Genomic DNA, 25,972 nt, shown 5'->3' with positions numbered 1-25,972 from the left:
ATGAATGAACAATAACCGGGCGAAACTGGCGTTTTGTGAAAACATTTCAAAGGATAAACAGAACAATACACTCATGTGATAACCATTACCATCTGTGCTGCATCACAGATTCAAAATTATGATTCCTGGCAAATAACAGCTATTATTTTTATTTATAATTGTTCTATATTCATTAAATTACTATTATTATGTTTGTATTTCATAATTTGCAGGGTTGTGCAATACTAATAATATGTTAGTTAGGCAGCAAACAAGAATTGCAAGGGAATGTTTTTTTAATAATACATTTCATTTTCAGTATGAATTACTCATGATTAGATTTCATTTCCAACACTTCATTTCATTTTGTGGATTCCTAGAAGAACATTTAATGTCTCATGATGCTCTAATTAACTCAATATTATATAAACAATATATTTTTATATTATATAATCAATAGATTTAGATTCTGATGACAATATTTTTACAAAGAAGTTCTGTGTGACAAGAATAAAATCTTCTGTCTGTTAATTGCTTTGACATTATTGAACACAGGTGTCCTCCCATCCATTAGAGGGCACTGTTTTCATGTCTCTGGGTTGCAGACAAATGGACAGAGTCGCCCAAACTTCGTGAGAAAGTCATTTTCTGCTCTTACCAGCGCTTCCTCATCAATATAGACTGCCGCCCTTCTGGCAGTGAGGTAGTACTGCACTTTTCTGAGTCTCCAGCCTAACACGTACATCAGGAGTCCACACACTGCTGCAGTGGAGCGGCCCACTCCTGCGTTACAGTGAACATATACCGTGTGACCGTTCTTCAGCAGCCCATAGAGCAGGAACACTGCCTGGGGCAGCATCCGTGTGCGACCTACAGAGAGTAAAATTACAGTAATCATATCCAGAAATAGAAGCTCTTTAGATTCTCACATTAGTAATCTACACATAAAACCAATAAGCTGACTGAGAAAGCATTAAGTTTATAGTTCAGTACAGTATATCCTCTGTGTACTATGTACATGTTAAACACTCATAGTATAAAGGCAGGAACACATCAAGGCAACGCTGACGAACTAGCGGCGATGAAAGCAGACTGGGGTTGGCTCACGTCGGCAGCATCTGGGTCCAAAGTTGCCCTGACACACCAAACTGACCCTCGACAGCCGAAGGCCAAGTAGCACGTCCGTTCTGCACCTGCGTAAGATGAAATGCCTTTCCGAACCAGTAGGTGGCAGTATCTGAACAGCCAATCAGAATGATTAGATGGCTAGACAGACCGACGATCTCCGATGTGCAATTCAACATGTGGAATCGGCCGAAAAAAGTGTCAAGCCGACGGTGTGGAACACACTGAGAAAACTTGGCTTGGTGCGTTCCTGCCATAAGATTCTATGACAGATTCTTTTAGAATCTTTTAGATTTTAAAGATTCTTCCTTTAAAAGGAACTGCCTAGGCAGCGAAACGGCTCACTTGTTTCTGTTATTCAAGGGTATATTGGCTAACACTGACCTTCTGTGCTCATGTCTGGGATAGGGATCCAGATATAAGAAAGACCACAGTCTTTGTACAGGTGCATCATTGTCTCTGGGGTCATGGGTTGACCGAGGTCACGCCGGCAGCCGTGTGAGTTGTTTATGACATCCCATTCTGTCTGAAAGTTCATCACTGCTGTAACACCCAGTTCTTGTTTCAGCTTTAGGGTTACATGTTCGACCCGTCGAGGGCAGCTGCCTAACCAGACACGAGGCAGCACCCTGAAGAGAAGAGAGAGAGAGGAAACTTAGCTGAATGAATGAGGGTTTGTGTGACGGCCCATCAAAAATGTATTCAAAAATGAATATAACAACTGAAGAGATCAAAATAACTTTAATGAATTTACTTAAATAAGATTTTTTTAAATGATTTTTTAAATTATTTTTTACAGTATCCTTTATTGGTTTGATCAATATTGTACATACATCAATGTCCCTGGAAAATTCCCTTATGGACCACTGCTGTAACATACGATCCCCACATTGCTTAATAGATATTTTATGAGATCCCAGAGCAAGGAGTGCTGACAGATGTGGCAGGTTGACAGGAAAGATCATAAAACATATACTGTATGAAAAAGTGTTCCTTTATCAGCTGCACTGACAATGTTACTACTCAGTCATCCACTTTTTTTTGGTTTGTTTTTTTTTTTTGCCTCCAGCCCTACGCATTAAATTTAGGACTGCAAATTCATCCTGTCATATCATATCAATATAATAGAGACTCCTCCTGACTTTGGCAAAGTAACAGTTGTAGCAACTGCAAAGAAACACTCTGGTCAGCAGAAAAGGAAAGGAAAGGAAAGGAAAGGAAAGGAAAGGAAAGGAAAGGAAAGGAAAGGAAAGGAAAGGAAAGGAAAGGAAAGGAAAGGAAAGGAAAGGACATCATGATTACAGAGGCAGATTATCAATTAATAAACACTTATTTTCACATGGTTCCTTGCACAATGTTATGAGCTCAAAACACATTTACCATAGTACATCATTTGTAAACTAATACATTTTTTTTGACGTTTGCATCACATAACCAGCTCTATATGTATGGCTTTTCTGACATAGCTCAGTACAGTAGATCACAGAACTGCAGAAAGCTAAAGTGTTTTTATCTCATGTTTGCTTTTGTTAATATCGGTTAGGTTTATGGTAGGGTTTAGTGTAGGTGGTACATTATTTTCAAATGCGATAGAGCATTAACCTTTTAGCACCACTCACCATTTTATTCCCGAGCTGACGTGATACATACAACAACCTGCGTGATAAAGCGTTGCCACATTCATCTGTTTCAAGTAACACGCTTTTAGCCCCGCTCACAGGAAATTTTATTTTGAAAGTGTAGCGAAACCTGCAAGATGCAATGTAATTGTAGATTGCCTCTCTTGCATGAAAGGAAAGCAAAGGAAAGGAAAGAAGAGGAAAGGAAAAAACAGAGAGGAAAGGAAAAAAGAATATAAGAGGAAAGGAAAGGAAAAGACAGGACAGGACAGGACAGAAAAGGAAGGGATAGGATGAAAGCATATGAGGGAAAGAGAGGAGAGCAGATTCTTTTCATTTTACATTTTCAGCTTCTCCACCTCCATCATTTCTCATCAAACACGCAGAGTCTCTCTGTCTTCCGTGTATGTGAGAGTTCAGGACTCAAATAATGGAAATGCTAATGAGTTTAGTGGTGTGAGGAGACAGACTGACAGTCAGGGGAATGAAGGTCAGAGACATCAGGTGAGAGGTGTATTTTTACCTCAGAAACCCACATGCCTCTTTTTTAGGGGAAAACATAAATGAAATGATTGAAGGGAAAGTGAGCTGCAGGTTAATGGTCTGAAGCGCTGAGTATGATCTAACCTTCTCCAGAACAGGACGCTTGGTTTGATGTCTAAGGCAATGACATTCATACATTTTTCCTGTGTGACTTAAGTGTCTAAATGTTTCTGGTGCCACTGTACACAGTGAGAGGTGTGATGTACTCTTCTGAAAATGATGCGTTTGTGTGTGTGTGTGTGCATTTAAGCTCTGAATTAGAAGTGGAAACATGCAGTGCATTTTAAATGAGCAGAGGTGATAAGTACAGGTTGGGTTTAATTAGTGGTCAAAGACCTAACAAGGTCTACTTGATTCTTGAGACAAAAAGTCCTTGTATTTTTCCTTGGGACTTTGTTCATTCAGCCACCGGAGTTTATTTTACACTCTTCATTTGGTGTGAATTAGACGTTGTAATTAATACACACAAACACTGTTTCCCTGAGTTTCATGGTTGTTAGTTTCTTATAGAGTCACTGACATGCACCGTAGGAACATTGACTTGTATTGTAAATGTAGACAAAACCTGACATAAGAAAAAACACAGTCCTTGCAGTTAATTTCTCTGTGGGTTTTTACTGTCTTCTGGGGCTCAAAATAACCTGAAGACGGCTGGAAAATATTTTCAGATCTTTAGAAGCAAAGATTTTAAATTACGTTTTAATGTAAGTTCACAGGGAGCCTAATCATTCAGTCAGTCATTGAACCGCACCAGCAACAGCTTGTCTGGCATCCCTCCACCACCACATCTCCTCCTCTGTTCTAAGCCGGGACAGAACCCTTCCTTTGTGAAAAGCCATTGTGAAAAAGAAGTGTGCTTGTATATCAGGGTTTTTCCTGCTTAGAGAATTACAAGGCGGCCACCTTTTGTGCCTTCTCCGGATGTCGACAAAACTCAGACAGGCAGTCACATTCTCAGATAGCCCATTTCCACCGACACGGTTCAGCCTGTGCCCATTCTCGACCCGTTCCGCCCATTTCCACTGCAGAAAAAGCGATTCTGGGCCAGAAAGATCGGTTTAACTCAGGCCCTAATACTTGCTGGTCTCGAACGGAGCCAGGGCTAAGGACATTCTGCGAGAGGGCACGATAGTGATGAGCAGATCGTGGATATATCGTGGAGACTGTGAATAATCCACAGTTCCGGCAGGCCAAGTAATGAAAAATAACATTCCAAAAATTGCAGGTGTGTGGATGAGAGATAAAATGTTAATGTGTTTAATAAAAACACAGAACTCTTATAGTAAAACGCCATGGTAAAACGCAACAAACGTTCGTCACACTTTTACTTTTGTTTTCAACAACAACAACATAGGCTATGGCTGCATTCCACATTTTTTCTGCCCTTCACTTGCTAACTTCCCTCCGTCTCGTGGACTCGATGAGTGTGTCATTGCTTACGCCCACTATTGGCGGAACATGTGCATAAGGTTTAAAGGTGCAGTGTGTACATTTTAGAGGCATCTAGCGGTGCGGTTTAAGTTCTCTATTTTGCTTTCGAAGCAAAATAGAGAAGCTACGGTGGCTGTCTGGCCGACACAAGACAAATATGTCATCGTATGTGACAGCAGAGAGTACGTTAGCCAGTCAAGCAATAAGGTTTCTTCTTACTTCTAACAAAGAACGGTTTTGACGACTACTACTACTACTCCTACTACTTTGTGCGTATTCAACATAGTGATGATGCAAGCTGCCTCTAAAAACATGAACGATTTAGAAGAAGAACACACTCTATAGAGTGTTGTCCGTTTAGGGCTGCTGTAGAAACATGACGACTTGACATGGAGGGGGAACCCGCGGCGTTTGAGATAGAAATGGCTCATTCTAAGGTAATAAAATCTTAACGGTTCATTATGTAAGGTCTTTATACACCACTGAAAACAAAGTTATGTATATTATATTGCAGTTCTGTCAATAGATCCTCCCAAATTTTTCACATTTGGGACCTTTAAATGGAACGCACTAAGCCCTTGATCACTTGGAATTCACTCTGGAGCTGATTTATAATTTAAACCCCATTTTTACTTATGAATTCGTTTTATGCACCATTCTACATGCATATAAGTTGTTGGAGAAAATATATAAAATCCTATAGGTATATGAGCTGTTGGAGAAAAATAAAATTACACAAACGAAAAAAAAATATCATTAGTATAAACTTTGACTGTGAACATGCTACAAGTATTGTTTGATTAAAACTCAACATAATTAATATAATATACACTACAGTTAAGCGCGATCTTCTGTGACATCACAATCAAGTTTTGAGATTATGAGATTAAGAGCTGCTTGAAGTGTACATCGGAGTAGACGCTCCCTCTGTCAAAATCGAGGGGACGAGGGTCTGTCCATATAAACTTCCCTCGTCCACTTGACAAAGTGGAAATTGCTTCAAAATGGCCGCAGGGATTCCCCCGAGGGGAAGTGCTTAGGGAAGTTTTCTATTGTATGTCTAAAATTGGAGTGGAACACACCCTTGATCTCTTCAAGGAAACCCAATCAAGGAAAACATATGCCTAGAGCACCTCCTAGTGGTCATTATATAAAACACAAAAACGATATTGCTTAAAAATTTAACATCTTTAACTAAAAAATATACACAAGCTTAACAGAAACTAGATGAGTAAAGTTCGTAGACAAACTTTAAGTTGGCTTGAAAAAGCCTAGCCAGAAGGTTTGGATTAGTTTTGAAAAGCTTGAAGTTTGAAGCTTTTTAGTTTGAAATAGTTGAAGTTTTAGTTTAGTAGTTTAAAAGCTAGATAATGTATGAGTAAGTAATTGTGAGTGAGTGTGTGTAGATAGATATAGTTAGTTAGATAGTTAGTTAGATGGTTAGTAAGTTAGTTAGATCGTTAGAAAGTTAGTTTATGAGTTTGAATGAGTTTGAATGGCTCAGTAATAGTACATAGAATGGAAGCTTCATTTAGTTTAATGGGCTTCAGTTTGTTTTGATTTGAATTTGAGTTAGATAGATAGTTATATAGTTAGTTAGAAAGTTAGTTAGTTTATGAGTTTGAATGAGTTTGAATGAGTTTGAATGGCTCAGTAATAGTACATAGAATGGAAGCTTCATTGAGTTTAATGGGCTTCAGTTTGTTTTCAATGTAACATTACATTTTCAATGTAAGTCAATGGGAGTTTTTTCCAGTTTTAATCAGCATTTTTAGGAAAACCGTAAGTCGGATCAGTCTGAAAAGATATAGCCGAGTTTGGTGGTTGTAGCTTTAAAGCGCTAGGAGGAGATGCAGTCTAAAATTTGGCTCAGAAGAAGAAGAAGACGGAAGAATAATAATAAGTTTATATAGCAGATCAGTAAGTTGGCTTTTTCAAGCCAACTTAATTATTCTGATAAGAAAGATTTCCAACAAAATATTAACATGTTAAAAGCTTATTTTTTCATCAGACACTAATTTGCAGACTCTCATTAAACTACGCAGTTGCAGTTCTCTCGTTTAAGCAGCAATGGAGGCAAAACAGATCCGAGAGAAATTTCAAAAAGGAAAGAAAAGTACCGTGTGGGGGCGTTTTAGTGAAATAGTTACCCAGGACCAATCAAGTGCTAGCTATGTGATGTGAAAGGGCTGTTAAGTGCTGTATATGACAATAAACATATAAAGCCTATATCCAGCCTTTGCTTGGGATGAACGTATTTCTTGTGTGTATGTTCGGGAAGTTGCAGTGACAGAAACAGTAACAATTTAAGTCTGAAGGGAGTAAAGCCTGTATATATTAAGGAAATGTAGATTTGCCAAAGAAGAACTTTTATTTTAAATAAATGTTGATTTAAAAGCAGACTACTTCAGTGTAATAGGCATATGTTACCATACAATCACGCTTAACACTGAGATTCTGAATAACTGTAATGTAATGATCGGGTGCGGATATCTGAGTCAGAGAAAACCATAGGTTCAGTAGGGTGGGGGGTGGATGGTTTTTTTTAACAGTGGATTCAGATGACATTAGAGCTGCTGATTATTATCATTATACTGTAAATGTTTGGCTTTCTAAAACACTGTAAAGTAGACAGACACTATATCACAACTAAAGAGAAACTTGAGTCCCCTTTAAAGTTCAGGTCAATGCACAGACTTTTTCTTTCTTCAATTTACACACTGAACATGGATTGGAGCTCTTAGTTTTGAACATTTAAAAGTGCAACAGACTAATGAAATTATCTTTAAAATGTACAAAAGCTAAAACTGGTCACTAGATGACATCATAATGGTAAAATCATTTATCAATATAAATCTGTGGGCAAAATAAGAATCTAGATAAGGTTTGTCCAAGAAGATGCTAGATTTGTTTCTAAACTTTTGAAAAAATTCTCAAAACAGGTGGGGAAATGACTAAATCTAGTGACAAAATCCCTAAACTGGGGGGTGGGATGTGCAGGGGGGTGTAGCTACATGACCCCTGACCCCACTAGACAGTCCAAAGTCTACCAATCTCACAGAATACTGTAGGAATCACTGTATATGATCTCAAAATAAAAGTTATTAAAATACCTAAAATGCGTGCATATAAAAGTATATTCACTCAAGGACAAAAAAAAAAGGACTTTAACAGATATACAACTTCTGTGCTATTTCAAATTATGGCAGAGGACAAAATTTTCATTGAATAACGACTTCAATTTTGGTCTTTTCCTCAATCAAGCTCTCAGATTGCTTCAGAAGAAAAGTTGGGACAATCTTCTTTTTTTTTTCTTAGAAAGTCATACAGGTTTGGAAAGTGCAGGTGAGTAAATGATTTTTTCAGGTGAATTATTTCTTTTAAGAAGTGCTGACGCCCCTTACCCGATTAAAGTCTCTCTGTGTTTTCCTCTATTTTGTCCATTTTTACTTTCTTTACTAGAGATGACGGTGCATTCTGTCATAGGAAGACATAGCATCTATGCCCTCTTGGAGATACACCAGCCTCTTTGACACTGTAAATCTGTCATTACTCTAATGGATTCCCCTTCACCAGACTCAATGACCCAGTCTTACTTTTATCCGCCTCCACTTTCAACTTTTTTGCCTGTAGAACAAGGTCAGAGGTCAAACGAAACAAGCACTTAGAGCTCACTGCCAAAGGAGTCCAGAGATTCAGAATCATTGAGCTAATTACACAGCGCTGTTGAAACCACACACACACACACACAGTTAAAAAGAGACCGAGACGAAAAAAAAAAAAAAAAAACCTAATCAAATGCTTCTGGGTAATTAGATGTTACTATCTGTGGACTTGAGACTTGGCACATGCTTCAAGTTAAGTTGAATTTACAGAGTAAATTTATCTTTAACCTGGTGTTAATTGAGACACTTTACTGTGATTCAGAGGTTTTCCTTTTTAATAGAACTTGTATATCTGTGTACCAGGTTATCTGCCTCTGTGTCTTTTCTGTGTGCGTTTTGCATGTGTTGTAGTTCTACCAAAGACTATACGCTAACAAGAAGCGAAACTCAATAGAAAGTTCCATTGCAACACCGGCGCCCAGCGGCAGCCCTGCGCTTCCGCCATTTTGGCGTGAAAACGACTCATTGATCCACTAGTTTCTATGGCAATATCGACAATAATAGCTGCTTTGTTAAAAAAAAAAAAAAAAAAAAAAAAGTACATTAAAGCTAAAATCAACCTGATGTCATCATTCACAGAATTCACAGAATAAAATACTAAAATACTATCACTAGTGATCATCAAATCCTTTTAACAGTTTATTTTACAGACTTTGTGTTTAAGCCTTCCACTTTTTCACAAAACCTTTGCTCTCTAGAAACCCAGTCAGTTTGGGTTAAAATTCTTTGAAGTATTAGCATTATAAACTGAATTAATACCAACATATGAAATTAAATTAAGGACATGCATCAGAAAAATTGGGAATGTTGGACAATAAATATATAACATAAAATAACAGTGTGTTTTTGCAGTGTTGTATGTTAAAGCAAAAGTGTCCAAAAGTGGGAATTATGTGATAACTGACACAGCAATGCATCATGTATTATAAGATCATTATGTTTGTAGTGTGATCCATTAAAACATACAATATATATTTCAATTCATATAGTGGAGTAATACTATTTCAATCTATATTGTTTGCTGCAAACATGATGATCTTAAATTTATTAATTATTAATAAATGTATAAAGTTGCATAAAATGGAAATACTCAATAAAGTAGGCTACGTTACCTCAGATGGATGAATGGTTGGATTCCACAATTGGTAAAATAAAACATATATAAGACAATACAACATTTATTGTTTATTACGCCATAATGAGAGTATAGTTCCTAGCCATATCGGCCTAGAAAATTGCAACTTTTAATTTTCCGTCAGTCTTAGTACACGATGTAACTACAGAAGAGTCAAGTTTTAAATAGGAAAAATATTGAAACTCTTTGGTCATTTTTGAGCGAGATGCTAACGGTCTAATCAGATTCAATGAACTATGCTAAGCTATGCTAAAAGTGGTACCTCCAGACCCAGAGATCGGCTGATTGGATTCGAAAACGGTAAAACTCAACTGTTTAACTCTAGGGGAGTTGGAAAATGAGCCTATTTTCAAAAAAAGTGGAGTGTTCCTTTAATATCCATAGCAGAGTTGATAGTTACGGCAGGTTCATTTGATTACTGTACGATTTATTTGATCTGCCATAATACAGCGATTCTGTCAAGATATTATAAATAATTGTAAATGTATTTTATATACATAAATTTAGCAAAAACTTAAAATGTACTGGTTCTATAGATACAATCAACAACCTTTAATGAAGTTTTTATATTTCTGCATAGTTTTTATTTTGATTATATCATTCGCAATGTGTCATGTCTTGTACCTTTGTCTTTTTGTCTGATTTTCAAATACTTTTTTGCTTCAAATCAAAGTTTGTAGTGTTGTGATTCACCTAGCAGCTGGTTGGTTTGGTTAATTGTTTATAACGCTTTAACTTTTTCAAAATCCCTATGGGAAAAATGAATTGGAAAAAAAAAACTTCCAGAACCAGCGCAGCTGAAAAAGTGGGCAGCCACTAATGCACTCTATGGGGATGACTTCGAAAGTCGGGGACTTTCGTTCGCGAGCAACGTTGAATGTGACCGCACCTTAAAACACATGACGGATGGGAAATGCATTCACACATACTGAGAGAAGTGGATGGACTGCTGTCCCGCTACGCTGAAGTAGAAGTTGGTGGTGTGTTTCATCTCATCTGTGTGGCCCGTCTCCTCGATCCAGTGACCAATAGGGTGGCAGTATACCCCGTCCACCATGTTACTGCTGTCATACACACACTGCCGGTCATGATGGGGTCCACTGCCTAGATAGACACAAGTCAATCATAACACTTCTCAATTACATTTGTACAATTACACTAATGGGTCAATGACAAACTAGGTTAAATGATGATGAAAAAAAAAAATATTGTAAAAAGTTTTTAGATTTCCATTTCAACAAAATGTTTTATTTAAATGGACAGTTCACCCAAAAATGAAAATTATTATTATTAGGTGTATATGACTATCTTTCAGATGAACACAATCAGAGATACAGCACATCCGGAAAGTATTCACAGCGCTTCGCTTTTTCCACATTGTTATGTTACAGCCTTATTCCAAAATGGCTTAAATTAATTATTTTCCTCAAAATTCTACAAACAAAACCCCAATGACAATGTGAAAGAAGTTTGTTTGAAATCTTTGCAAATTTATTAAAAAAAAAGAAAGAAAAAATCACATGTACATAAGTATTCAGAGCCTTTGCCATGACACTCAAAATTGAGCTCAGGTGCATTCTTGAGATGTTTTTACAACTTGACTGAAGTCCACCTGTGGTAAAGTCAGTTGATTGGACATGATTTGGAAAGGCACACACCTGTCTATGTAAGGTCCCACAGTTAACAGTGTATGTCAGAGCACAAACCAAGCCATGTAGTCCAAGAAATCGTCTGTAGACCTCCGAGACAGGATTGTTTTGAGGCACAGATCTGTACAGAAACATCTCTGCAGCGCTGAAGATCCAATGAGTACAGTGGCCTCCATCATCCGTAAATGAAAGAAGTTTGGAACCACCAGGACTCTTCCTAGAGTGGGCCACCCGGCCAAACTGAGCAATCGGGGGAGAAGGGCCTTAGTCAGGGAGGTGACCAAGAACCCGATGATCACTCTGACAGAGCTCCAGCGTTTCTCTGTGGAGAGAGGAGAACCTTCCAGAAGAACAACCATCTCTGCAACACTCCACCAATCAGGCCTGTATGGTAGAGTGGAGAGACGGAAGCCACTCCTCGGTAAAAGGCACATGACAGCCCACCTGGAGGACTCTCAGACCATGAGAAACAAAATTCTCTGGTCTGATGAAACAAAGATTGAACTCTTTGGCCTGAAAAGCAAGCGTCATGTCTGGAAGAAACCAGGCACTGCTCATCACCTGATACCATCCCTATAGTGAAACATGGTGGTGGCAGGCGCAGCATCATGCAGTGGGGATGTTTTTCAGCAGCAGGAACTGGGAGACTAGTCAGGATCGAGGGAAATATGAATGCAGCAATGTACAGAGATATACTTAATGAAAACTTGCGCCAGAGTGCTCTGGACCTTAGACTGGGGCTAAGGTTCATCTTCCAACTACAACGACTCTAAGCACACAGCCAAGATAACAAAGGAGTGGCTACGGGACAACTCTGTGAACGTCCTTGAGTGGTCCAGCCTTGAACCCGATTGAACATCTCTGGAGAGATCTGAAAATGAAAACATCTGCACCAACGCTCCCCATCCAACCTGATGGAGCTTGAGAGGTCCTGCAAAGAAGAATGGGAGAAACTGCCCAAATAGGTGTGCCAAGCTTGTATCATCATACTTAAAAAGACTTGAGGCTCTAATTGGTGCCAAAGGTGCTTCAATGAATACTTATGTACATGTGATTTTTTTTTATTGTTAATACATTTTCGAAGATTTCAAAGAAACTTTTCATGTTGTCCTCATGGGGTATTGTTTGTAGAATTTTGAGGAAAATAATGAATTTAATCCCTTTTGGAATAAGGCTGTAACATAACAAAATGTGGAAAAAGTGAAGCGCTGTGAATACTTTCCAGGTGCACTGTATATTAAAAAATATCCTGGCTCTTCCAAGCTTTATAATGTGAGTGAATGGTGCTTGAGATTTTGAAGTTCAAAAAAAAGCATCCATCCATCATAAAAGTAATCCATGTGACAAAACTCAAGCTCCTCTTCTCTTATATGGAAATCCTCCGACATTTCTCTTTAAAAATTCTCGTTTTAGCCTTCTAATTCGTGACCGGTGTTTTGTTTTGCTTTCTGCACTTCCATGATTGTCATTGTGTCATGTGACAGGTCAAAGTTCAATCTTCCACTGTAATCGACACACGTAAGGAAGCCAGCGATTATAGTTTATTTTTCTTACAGAAACACATCAATTCACTAAAGAAGGCATTTATTAAACCCCTGAAACCGTATGGATTACTTTTATGATGGATGGATGGATGTGTTTTTTTGGGGCTTCAAAATTCGGTTACCATTCACTCCCATTATAAAGCTTGGAAGAGCCAGGATATATATATATTTTTTTAAATATAACTCAAATAACTCTTTAAATAAAACACAATGATTTTGTTTGTCTGAAAGAAGAAAGTCATATACACCTAGGATGGCTTGAGGGTGAGTAAATCATAGGGTAATTTTCATTTTTGGGTGAACTAACACTTTTAATGACTTTTCAAAATGTCATGTTATGCAACATCATATAAAGTAACATATCGGTTACATTTTGAATATGTGTAAAATTCACACATACATTTTTTAATTTTTTTTTTTAAATTAAAATAAATATCACAAATGTAACATTAGCTTTTCATTTGAAATGTTATGTTCCATGTTATAAAAAAAATCTAATTTTCTTATATTTTTAAGAGACTGCTGACCGACTGGTTGAGCAGACAAACATTTGTTAAATATTCAAGTATTTTTCAAAGAGACATTCTTCATTATGATCTCAAGATCCTTATAGTTATAACCCTTATAGTTATCACCTTGACATTTTAACTGTAAGCCCCACAAATACTCAACAATAATTTTATCTCAGAAATTGAAAACATATTCATGATAAAAGAGATAGAGTATTCATTCAGGTTCATTATTAATGGCATTTTAATGCATTTTTGAGGACATTCAATGCATGAATTAATGAATATTTGACCCAAACACATTTCTAATCTACTATGTGTCAATGAATTATTTAACTTAATCATTTACACTTGCAGTAAATGCAATAACTCTCTTCTTTCATCTTAATTATACAGATCTGGATAAGAATTTTAACAATGGAAAGGCACATTTGTTTTATGCTTCATATAAAGTTTCTGGACCTCTTGAAGTTTTTAAAATTCACATTATTGTCCCTTTTGTGCTTTTTGTGTAAGCCTTTCGCTTCTGAGGGGCAAGGTCAATAGCCAATTAAATTAGCGAGTGTTGTTCAGACTCAGGAGGTCACCTGTTCCTGACCTCTGAGAGTTCACAAGGCTAAGGGTTCCTGTCATTAATTCAGCCACTTCCTGTAATGGCTGTAATTCTGCATAATTTTGATGGTCAAGCTATAAGCTTGATTCATAATATAATAAACATTCAAATGAGTCCTTGCGCTGATAAAAAGTGTAGCAGAGCTCTCAGCGCTGCCTCAGTCCTACATGTTATGCACTTGTAATGAGGGAGAGCATATGAGTTCCTGAACTCGTTTTCATCCCAATCTCACATTAATCCTGAAAGTACGTGGGGGGTTTGTTATTTGCCCGACATTTATCATCCCACCCCGCTGCTGTCACCCTTTCAACCGCTGGGCTGATGAGAGTCTCACAGCTGCAGCCCACACAGAAAACACGCTCTTCACGCCGACTCATGTAGCATGAACAAAACCTGAGCAGTTATTATGCTCACAAACATACATTACACACTGTATACTTAATGAGTATATATATAAAAAAAAAATAGGTTAACCTATTTTGAAATAGGTTCAGGCTTGAGTTTGGCGGTCTTAAAGCAATATTTCCCAACAAAGCTAAAATGCAGGAGATATGCCAACACTGAAATGAATTTTTATTGAAATTTGATGGATTTGACGTTCAGATCTAAAATCTCATTTATAAAATGGATTGTTCTGACTCTTACTTCTAATTGGACGGTTTAACATTAAAATGCTAATATATTTATGTTAATGTGCCATGTTACTATGATTCATGGTAACCATAAAGAGCCTACAGTTAAGATAATCAACTATAGGTACATTTATTTGATTACTAATATTAAAGGGATAGTTCACCCAAAAATGAAAATTTGATGTTTATCTGCTTACCCCCAGAGCATCCAAGATGTAGGCGTCTGTTTCTTCAGTAAAACACAAATGATGATTTTTAACTGCAACCGTTGCCGTCTGTCAGTGGTATAATATAGGTCAGTGGGAACTTGGACTATAAGAGTAAATAAAACACGACAGACAAATCCAAATTAAACCCTACGGCTCGTGAGGACACATTGATGTCCTAAGACACGAAACGATTGGTTTGTGCGAGAAACCGAACAGTATTTATATCATTTTTTACCTCTAATACACCACTATGTCCAACTGCATTCATCACTCGATTCATGAGGTCTGATCGCGCTCTGACAACGGCAGTGATGTCTCGCGTATACTTCAATCAAAGTCCCTTTAAGACTTAAGTGACTTAAGACTTTTAAGTGTTATTCTATAGTCTTTGCTTCAATGAGTGCTAGACATTACTGCCGTTGTCAGAGCGCGATCAGACCTCACGAATCGAGTGATGAATGCCGTTGGACATAGTGGTGTATTAGAGGTAAAAAATTATATAAATACTGTTCGGTTTCTCGCACAAACCGATCGTTTCGTGTCTTAGGACATCAATGTGTCATCACGAGCCGTAGGGTTTAATTTGGATTTGTCTGTGCATGTTTTATTTACTCTTATAGTCCAAGTTCCCGCTGACTTGCATTATACCACTGACAGACGGCAGCAGTTGCAGTTAAAAATCATCATTTGTGTTCTACTGAAGAAACAAAGACACCTACATCTTGGATGCTCTGGGGGTAAGCAGATAAACATCAAATTTTCATTTTTGGGTGAACTATCCCTTTAATACATGTAACTATTTATTAAATTTTAAGGGCCATTCACACAGAGCACGTTTTTTAAAAGTTGTGTCATGCTGCAAAAGACACGTGACATTAAACGTCATTTTAAAGCATGGAAAAAACTACGGAAAAGCAGTGCAGTGAAATGAAAAACAACGCAAGGTCTAAAGACGCCTTTTAAAAAAAGATGAACTTATAACTTGACATCTGCAAGTGCCGCCTTCTGAAAAGCACACTGTGCTCTGATTGGTCAGCTGGAGCAGTATGTTGTGATTGGTGTACCTTACCATAACTGCCAGTTTCAACACACTACTAACTAACTCAACCAGGCCCCGCCCCTTTATTCTGCGTATGAATTATTTAAATAAGGAATATTGTGAAGAAAACTCAAGACTACAATGGAGGTGTTTGAGGGAGTTCAGAAACAGTGACACTGATGTAGAGAATAACTCCTGCTGGAGCGACTTTGCAGAGCTTTTTCATGCTCATACAGCAACATTAACTTGAGCTACACGTTTTTAGAACACCATGTCAAGCACAGGATGCTGCAAAAGAGTGCAACGTTCAAACGTCTGTCGAGCACGTTTATACAGAAAACAATGGAAAAGCAGCCAAGTCGAACACAAAGTCTCATTCAGAATGTGTTTTTGCATTTAAAAAGGAACAAGGAGCATTTTTTAAATGTTGCACTTCTTTCAACTTGAGCGCTGTGTTTTTAGAACAGTGGCTGCGTCTGAAATCGCATACTTATTTATTAAGTAATTACTTTGCGACCTAAAAAAAGTGTTCTATATAGTATGAGTGTGTGTAGTATGAATGTAAACCGGATGTACTGTACTACATTTGCCATGTTGTCATTATCACATGACCTACTAGCGTCAGCTGTGTCGCTTCACTGCCATTCATAATCCTCTCCCGTGGCCTCATGGGATAGTAAAGTGTCCATCAGATGCACACTTCAGAATCTCACCGGAAGTAGTAGGTCATCCGGGGACTTTTTGCCTGCTCTTTTATGAGTACCCTTATGAAAAAGAAGTTTATTCAAGTGTGCTATTAGCATACTTCTTTTAAACTAAAAATAAGAAAGTATACTTTCAGTCTACTTTTTATATACTTCTCAGAAATATACTTTATGTACTTCTGAGAAATATACTTAAAATTGCACTTAAGTATGCTTGACTTATACTGACAGAAAAGTCAAGTATATTTGGCCTATACTTGGACTCAGTCTTTGATCAAGATATACTTAAAAGTATATTTATTAAAGTATAGTATAAAAGTACATCATTTGAAAATATTTATTTATAAAGAAAACAGATATATTCCTAATTCCGAGTATCTGAATTTTTGTGTAGGCTAGTCCTCTGGTAGTGTACATAGGAATTTACTTCAAATCTACTTCCCTCTTTCCTCGCCATTGATTAAATTTTCAGGCTAAATACAGTAGGGGGCGCTGTTACATATCTTCTGAAAGAGTACAGAATCTCCGGAACAAAATGCAGGAAAAGAAGAAGCTGAAACAAGCAATAGAAGATTTCTCATGCAAATATAAAATGAAGTGATCATCAAACATTAAACAGCATATAAATAAAAACTGGCAAAGGTTATGAGGACTACAAAGCTTTGGGGTTGCTTATATGGACTCCATCTACTCCACCTGTGTTTGATCATCGTTCTGAATCCCATCCGGATGTAGTCTTTGACAAAAATGCAATTTTCTCAGCTTTTTGTTTAAAATGTTTCCTTTTTTAAAAAAAAAATGAAACTTACCCACATTTAAGTGTTGATAAAAAAAGGATTCATGAAGTTAGTATAAAATGTTTTTAAAACTGAAAGAGTTCAAGTACAGTTAAAGGTATTTCAAGACTATAAAATATAATGCCTAAATAGGAACATAGTAGTATACTTAAAGTACAAAAATAATATATAAAAAGTAAACTATAAGTGTGATGTTATGTTCACATAAAGAAAACTTACAAGTATACCTGCACTAAACTAGTAATTTACTGATAGTATATTTCAAAGTGAACTTTTATATACTAAAAATGTACTACTAGTATTAGTATAAAATAGTAAACTACTAGTATACTTTTAAGTTCACTTGTAGTACAGATGCAGTACAAATGAGAAATAAAGCTGTGAACTAGTTGTGTACTTAACTGTTACACTTATAGTACACTTAAATGTATACTTCATTTGGGCCAATTTAGTCCAAAGCGGTATTAAAGGTGCCATTGAAACTTTTTTTTACAAGATGTAATATAAGTCTAAGGTGTCCCTTGAATGTGTCTGTGAAGTTGCAACTCAAAATACCCCATAGATTTTTTAATTAATTTTTTTAACTGCCTATTTTGAGGCATAATTAGAAATGCGCCGATTCAGGCTGTGGCCCCTTTAATTGCTCATGCTCTCCGCCCTCTCCCAAGCTCTCGACTCTATCATTTATAAACAAAGTTCACACAGCTAATATAACCCTCAAAATGGATCTTTACAAAGTGTTCGTCATACAGCATGTCTAATTGCGTAAGTATGGTATTTATTTGGATGTTTACATTTGATTCTGAATGAGTTTGAGGCTGTGCTCCGTGGCTAACGGCTAATGCTACACTGTTGAGAGATTTATAAAGAATGAAGTTGTGTTTATGCATTATACAGACTGCAAGTGTTTAAAAATGAAAATAGCGACGGCTCTCTCTTGTCTCCGTGAATACAGTAAGAAACGATGGTAACTTTAACCACATTTAACAGTACATTAGCAACATGCTAACAAAACATTTAGAAAGACAATTCACAAATATCACTAAAAATATCATGTTATCATGGATCATGTCAGTTATTATCACTTCATCTGCCATTTTTCGCTATTGTTCTTGCTTGCTTACCTAGTCTGATGATTCAGTTGTGCACAGATCCAGACGTTAATACTGGCTGCCCTTGTGTAATGCCTTGAACATGGGCTGGCATATGCAAATATTGGGGGTGTACATATTAATGATCCCGACTGTTACGTAACAGTCGGTGTTATGTTGAGATTCGCCTGTTCTTCGGAGGTCTTTTAAAAAAATGAGATTTATATAAGAAGGAGGAAACAATGGTGTTTGAGACTCACTGTATGTCATTTCCATGTACTGAACTCTTGTTATTCAACTATGCCGAGGTAAATTCAATTTTCAATTCGATGGCACCTTTAAAATAGTACACTAACAAGTTTACTACTAGTACATTGATACTAGTATACTTAAGTATATTTAAAAAAATATACTTTAACATTACTTAAGTACTTGATAAAATAAACTTGAAGTATACTTCTTTTTCGTAAGAGTACTGTGAATTTGGACATACCACTCAGCTCATATACTGTTTTCCTCCTACTACTATATAGAAGGGAACAATGGAAAAGCAGTCCATGGGAAATGCAAAATACGTTCTATGTGAACGACCCCTTAGTGTGTTTTATATTACTTCTCTGATGCATGAGAGTGAGTAAATAATTTGAAATGAGAAAATATAGCAATCTACAAATATGCATTAGGCTACTCTCATTCCATCCAGTCTCAGCCAGTCCTCTCTGAACTAGAAGTGGATCATATAACATTTCCTCTTATGCTTCACATCTAGGTCAAATACAGAAAAAGGTGCAGAATTAGAACCTACTGAAGTGAAAAGGCCAATATGTGCTATAAACCAAGTCTGTCCCTCTCTGGACTGATACACCCCACTGATCAGAGTACTGTTATCTCAACTGGAGGACTATCAGGTCATGCTTGCTTACCTGAGGCACACTCAGAGCCAATTCACCTGCTACAGTGTGCAATCAGCAAGCATCATTTCAATCAGCAAAACACATCTCGACACAATCAACATCTCGGCTGTTTTCATATGAGACAGTGTGAATAGACAAGAAACCAGCAAACAATGGCTCAATCAAAACCTCAGTCAACAGACGGCGTGAGCACTGGAGCAGATCGTCGATTTGTTACACAGAGGCGTATTCATTCAAATGAGAAACATGACAGAATGAAACTGCACTGAGTCAGTTGAGGACGACAGCTTGAGTTCTCTGACAAAGCAGATCATGTTCAGGTTTCAGTGTTCCTTCATTTTTCATCCTTTTGAAATATTTGCTGCTTGGCTCCCAAAGCAAAGTTTAAAGTTTGATCTCATGACAGTGAAATACTTCTCAACAAGTTTCATTCTGTGCAAAAAAAAAAAAAAAAAAAAAAAAAAAAAACATAAGACAACGTGACAAAAGACATTAACAGAAATATAAACTGGACAACATTTCTATATTACTATATCAGGTACATTCACTCCAACCCTGCACAAATAAAACTGCAGAATATCGATCATAAAACTAAAATATCTTACTAAGATAAGATCTTACTAATATTATTGGGAGATATAGAGTGATAATAACTGATATCACTTCCACATCACTTCGCTAAATGTTTTCAGTTATTTCAAAAGGTCCTTACAGCCTACAACCGCAAAAGAACCAAAACCCACAAAGACCAAACAAATAAATATAGTAAACAATAGGATGAAAACGACAAATTATTGTCATGGTTTTTGCCAAAAAAACTGCTCTGATGAATTAATCAGTAAAACAGTTTAGCAACTTAAGATACGTGACTCGCTATTAATTGAGACACTACTGCCGTTAGAGACACACAGATCAGGTAGGCTAATTCACATATGCTGCTTATTCTCTCTCTCTCTCTCTCTCTCTCTCTCTCTCAACTGCGTTAATAACTTTATCAATGGTATTATTCTGCTATCAAAGCTCAAGCCTTCGTTACTAGTTCTGAAATGATGTTTTGGAATTAGCAGGTGGTGGTGTGGTAACTGTAGTTTAAGAGGAATAATTGACTCCGGGCTGTTGAATTCTTATAAAATAATGAGATAATAACCACCTCTGTTGTTCATTATTCATTATTTTCTAAGAATTCAACGGCCCTTCGTCAATTATTCCTTTGTATATATACAGTACAGTTCAAAAGTTTGGAACCACTAAGATTTTTAATGTTTTTAAAAGAAGTTTCGTCTGCTCACCAAGACTACATTTATTTAATTAAAAATACAGTAAAAAACAGTAATATTGTGAAATATTATTACAATTTAAAATAACTGTTTTCTATTTGAATATATTTCACAAAGTAATTTATTCCTGTGATGGCAAAGCTGAATTTTCAGCATCATTACTCCAGTCTTCAGTGTCACATGATCCTTCAGAAATCATTCTAATATGCTGATCTGCTGCTCAAGAAACATTTAATGTGTACAATTGTACAAAATATTTGTGTACAATATTTTTTTTCAGGATTATTTGATGAATAGAAAGTTCAAAAGAACAGTGTTTATCTGAAATCTAATCTTTTGTAACATTATAAATGTCTTTACTGCCACTTTTGATTGATTTAATGCATCCTTGCTGAATAAAAGTATTCATTTCTTTAATTTCTTTTCAAAAAAATAAAAATTCTTACTGACCCCAAACTTTTGAACGGTAGTGTATAATGCTACAGAAGCTTTGTATTTCAGATAAATGCTGTTCTTTTGAACTTTCTATTCATCAAGGAATCCTGAAAAAAAAAAGTACACAACTGTTTTCAACATTGAAAATAATCATAAATGTTTCTTGAGCAGCAAATCAGCATATTAGAATGATTTCTGAAGGATCATGTGACACTGAAGACTGGAGTAACGATGCTGAAAATTCAGCTTTGCATCACAGGAATAAATTACTTTGTGAAATATATTTAAATAGTACACAGTTATTTTAAATTGTAATAATATTTCACAATATTACTGTTTTTTACTGTATTTTTAATTAAATAAATGTAGCCTTGGTGAGCAGACGAAACTTCTTTTAAAAACATTAAAAATCTTAGTGGTTCCAAACTTTTGGACTGTACTGTATATACACACACACACACAGAGCAGGCATAAGATTACGTAAGTTGCGAGGTGGAGCCTCCATGTATCGGATTTGTTTGTTCAGCACATCCCACAGATGCTCGATTGGATTGAGATCTGGGGAATTTGGAGGCCAAGTCAACACCTCAAACTCATTGTGCTCCTCAAACCATTCCTGAACCATTTTTGCTTTGTGTCAGGGCACATTATCCTGCTGAAAGAGGTCACAGCCACCAGGGAATACCGTTTCCATGAAAGGATGTACATGGCCTGCAACAATGCTTAGGTAGGTGGTACGTGTCAAAGTAACATCCACATGGATGGCAGGACCCAAGGTTTCCCAGCAGAACATTGCTCAAAGCATCACACTGCCTCCGCCAGCTTGCCTTCTTCCCATAGTGCATCCTGGTGCCATGTGTTCCCCAGGTAAGCGACGCACACGCACCCGGACATCCACGTGATGTAAAAGAAAACGTGACTCATCAGACCAGGCTTCTTCCATTGCTCCGTGGTCCAGTTCTGATGCTCACGTGCCCACTGTTGGCGCTTTCGGCGGTGGACGGGGTCAGCATGGGCACCCTGACTGGTCTGCAATTTGAGGTACAGTAGCTCGTCTGTTGGATCGGACCACACGGGCCAGCCTTCGCTCCATGTGCATCAATGAGCCTTGCCCGCCCATGACCCTGTCACCGGTTCACCGCTGTTCCTTCCTTGGACCACTTTTGATAGATACTGACCACTGCAGACCGGGAACACCCCACAAGAGCTGCAGTTTTGGAGATGCTCTGACCCAGTCCTCTGGCCATCACAATTTGGCCCTTGTCAAACTCATTTAAATCCTTATGCTTGCCCATTTTTCCTGCTTATATATATATATATATATATATATATATATATATATATATATATATATATATATATATGTGTGTGTGTGTGTGTGTGTGTGTGTGCATTTTATGTAGTAGTCTGTTATATGAAGATCTCATTGATTTACAGTTCAAGATATCAGAAATTCATTTTACTTTTTGGCCATATAAATATCAGAATCTGTACCAAATTACATATTTTTTCTCAGTTTGGGCCTCTGAATAAAATGAATGTTTTTCCTTCTCTAGTATGAGCTCCATATTCTCACTATATCATAGTTTAAAAGCCTGATGTATGATACAAAACATAAAACAAATGCATTTTAGAAAGAAAAAAAAAATGTATAAAGGTCCATATAGATTTTCTGACTATTATTTCACATGTCAGGCTCTACATGGTTCATTTCTGTAAGCTTTATGTCAATTGAAGTCGTAATTTCTTAAAAGCTAAGGATGGATTTTAATACAGTTCGACACTGTAAACTGTAGTCTTCAAAGGTTAAACTGAAAGGGTTTATAACTTCGTGACCGTCAGACTGTGGAACATCAGCGCCATCCAGTGAGCAAAAATGTGTATTACATCGTGGATATTAGAGCGTTTATTTGTCTCATTAAAAAAAAAAAATCTCTTTAAAGCTGTTTTAATATTCATTTGAAAGTGTGTTTGTATCGTCCTCACGACTTGCCCATTATCCTCACATACCTTCCCAAATGTAGTTCCCATCGACACGCTTTATAAACTTGAACCACAGCTGATCTGTGTGCGGTTCGGACAGATGCACGTCTCCGATCCACAGACACGGTTCACAGCTGGACAGAACCGAGCTGCTCGGATTCATCTTCACGGCTCGGTTCGGATCCCAGTGTCCCATCTCCGGCCGAGAGCCCAATACAAACACCTCGACATCTGAACACTCTGGTGTCAAAATAACACCAAACCTGAACAAAACCATGTCCTGTAAATACACACAGGTGCTCTATAACTAGGACTGATCTTTATGTGTCTTCGGTCAATGACATTATAAATGGCTGCGCTAAAAATATAAACGTTATTCTTGACATTTAAAGCGATACAGTGGCTGAGAGGGGACACTGGTTTTCGAAGAGAAACAAACTGATCCTGCAGGGGCGTTCCGCGGCTCAGAGAGGCTAATCCTCTTTTAAGATTCATTCAAATCTCACAGCATTATTTGCTATTCTCCAACAATTTGTAAACTAATATCGTAAATATTGATTTTCTGACATTGATATACAAATAAAAATCCACTCCAGCTATATCAATAATTTTATTATCATAATCACAGTAGAATAACAATGCTGTAAAAACTGAGACCAGGACACCGCTTTCTTGCGTGCTTATTCAGATAATTTGCACGTGAATGTTTAACAAGCATGTAACAAAAAATACACACACAAAAAAATTATTAAACCCATCTTACATGACCAATTAAACGCTGAATTTCTATTGTCATGTAGCCTAAAATATAGTTGTACTAAGTTGCAACTTCATCATTACAAGTATTACATTTATTTTAGTACATTATTAAAATAAATAAATTAACTTTAAAGTCCCCCTGGGGTGAAAATCAAGTTTTTAATGTTGTCTATGTGGTGTTTTTAATATGCTTTAAGACAAACCATGCGCAAATTCATAAGTCAAACACCATTGTTAAATATTTTGTCTTTAAAACTGTAGTGATCTAAAGACAGTTTCAAAAACGCGGTTTGAAATCGATGGTGTTCCAATCTAATCACAACCAATCACATCAACGTGTGGGCGGACTTTAGCATATAATTAACTATGACCGCTCTGTGTAACATTAGCAACACATATCTGTTTTATAACACAGTCAAGCAAAACGCTAATCATGTTAATTACCGTTATGTGTCCAATGTTGTAAAAAGCGATACCACTGTGCAGCATTTACCTCATTAAGTTGACCGAGTGGATCTCTGAGCTCGTGCAAGTGAGTGGAGGTGGGGCTAATTAGCATATTCATAGATCCACGTATACTAAATGAAGAAAGGGTGTTGTCACAGTTTCACTCAGTTTGGACTTTGTTTTCCTGCTTGCACCATTTCCCGCCACTAGGTTGTTGTTATGGTTTTTGATTTGAGTCATCACTGTCAGCTGTGTGTCATTAATCACCATTGTGGGTTTCTGTTCACCATTGTCGGGTATTGTCAGTGTTATGTAAACTGTTGTTTAGATTTAGAATGCATTCTCTTCTCTCTTCATTATCGTGTTCGTATCTGATTTTTAACACAGTGAGTGTGATAGAATACCCGACCAAAAGTGATTTTGTATGTGTGTTTTTGGGGACTTTTTGTTTTTTCCCCTTCACCATGGACCTCCCTGCTGTTCGCCTCACGTACCTTGAACAGGGAGATCGCTCCCTCGAGATATTTTTAGAGGACAATCTGAACCTGGCCCATCAAACAACCTTCCCGGATGACTGCTTATGCTCGTTCCTGATCGCCGGACTCAACGCCTCACAAGAGCACAGTTATCCGGGGAGGGTCCTTGGAGGAGCCTCATGGAATTCATGGAGTGGGTGCTGGCGTCCTGTGGATTGCCGCTCCCCATCGGACCTGTTGACAATGACGCCAGCCCCACTCATAACCCAGTGCACAACCTAAACCACCTAGACGACGAGGATCGAAAGCATGAGCCCACCGCAGGCCACATGAGTGACTCCGCTGCAACGTTTGAGCCAGCGCCTTTGGGAGTGACCGAGCTGAACAACGCAACGGAGCCTGAGCAACACGTCTGACCAGGTGTGCGAGCCGGCTGCACCATCTATCGCCAAGGGAGTTCTAGTGGATATCGAGGGCATGGAAATGAGCCCCTCCCGCCGCTGAGAGTGAGTTTCTGGTTTCAAGATTGGTGAACTATCATTTTGGAGAAAATGAACTTTTTGACCCATCAACAGAATCTGTTAGTCATGTCCCGAATTCTCTGTTCCCACCCAACCTCCCTCTCCCACTACCTCTCCCAAATACTATTGAGACTGTTTTATTTCTTGTTGGTTTTTGTATTACCCTTCAAGATCCTCTTCAGTTCCCAACCATTTCTACCACCCAGTCATCGCTTTCTCCCATCAGCCCCTATGTTCCACCTCAGCCTCCTCTCAGTGGCGCGGTTACACCGCTGGACTGTTGGGAGTCACCTCTTCCTGGGCTTCGGGAGCCTGTGGCTCTGCCTCTGGCCTCTGCGTGCTCCACTCCACTCCACTTCGACCCAACGCCCTGACACCTATGTCTGCACTCCTTCCACCCTCAACGTCAGCAGTGACCCTCAGGCATTCGGCCTCGCTGGACTCCCTCGGTACATCGGCTCCGCCTCAGTCGGACATCGCACCACCTTCACCATGGACTTGCGGGCAGTTCACTGCCCTCCAGCCCTCCACCCCTTCGGCTGCGGCAAGTTCCGCCCTCGGTCGCTCCAGCTCATCCTCAGCCCTCTGGATCCCTGCTTCCACCTTGGAGCCGCAGCGACGTCCCCCGTCATGGTCGTGGAGGTCATCAGTGTCTTGTTGCGTCATCGGCTCTCTGGCTACGCGGTGGGCTCCACCTCCTACGTCGACATCGCCTCCTGCCATTGCCATGACCATGACGTCATTCAGCTGTCTTCCTCCATGGCTCCTCCCTCCAGCGACGCAGCCCTGGTTGTGCACTGGGGTACCATCAGCCTGCCCCTGTTCAAAGCCACCCACTGGATCACACCACCTGCACCACCCTGGACTTTTCATTCC

At 38.1% G+C, this 25,972-nt stretch overlaps 1 protein-coding gene across 1 annotated transcript; it reads right to left on the bottom strand.

Annotated features, from left to right (window-relative positions):
* Nucleotides 1-257: 257 nt before the first annotated feature.
* On the bottom strand, nt 258-24,369 carry epm2a (EPM2A glucan phosphatase, laforin). Its single transcript, XM_048178927.1, has 4 exons — nt 22,921-24,369; nt 10,427-10,601; nt 1,489-1,733; nt 258-849 (listed from the first exon to the last, which is right to left on the bottom strand). The coding sequence occupies exons 1-4, from the start codon at nt 23,168-23,170 to the stop codon at nt 566-568; spliced, it is 954 nt and encodes a 317-aa protein (XP_048034884.1). The 5' UTR covers nt 23,171-24,369; the 3' UTR covers nt 258-565.
* Between the last annotated feature and the right edge of the window lie 1,603 nt (nt 24,370-25,972).

This window comes from Megalobrama amblycephala, linkage group LG24 (genome assembly GCF_018812025.1).
Source record: "Megalobrama amblycephala isolate DHTTF-2021 linkage group LG24, ASM1881202v1, whole genome shotgun sequence".
Taxonomy (NCBI): Eukaryota; Metazoa; Chordata; class Actinopteri; order Cypriniformes; family Xenocyprididae; genus Megalobrama; species Megalobrama amblycephala.
Note: the sequence above shows the minus strand (reverse complement) of the source record. Positions and strands in the feature narration are given on the sequence as shown.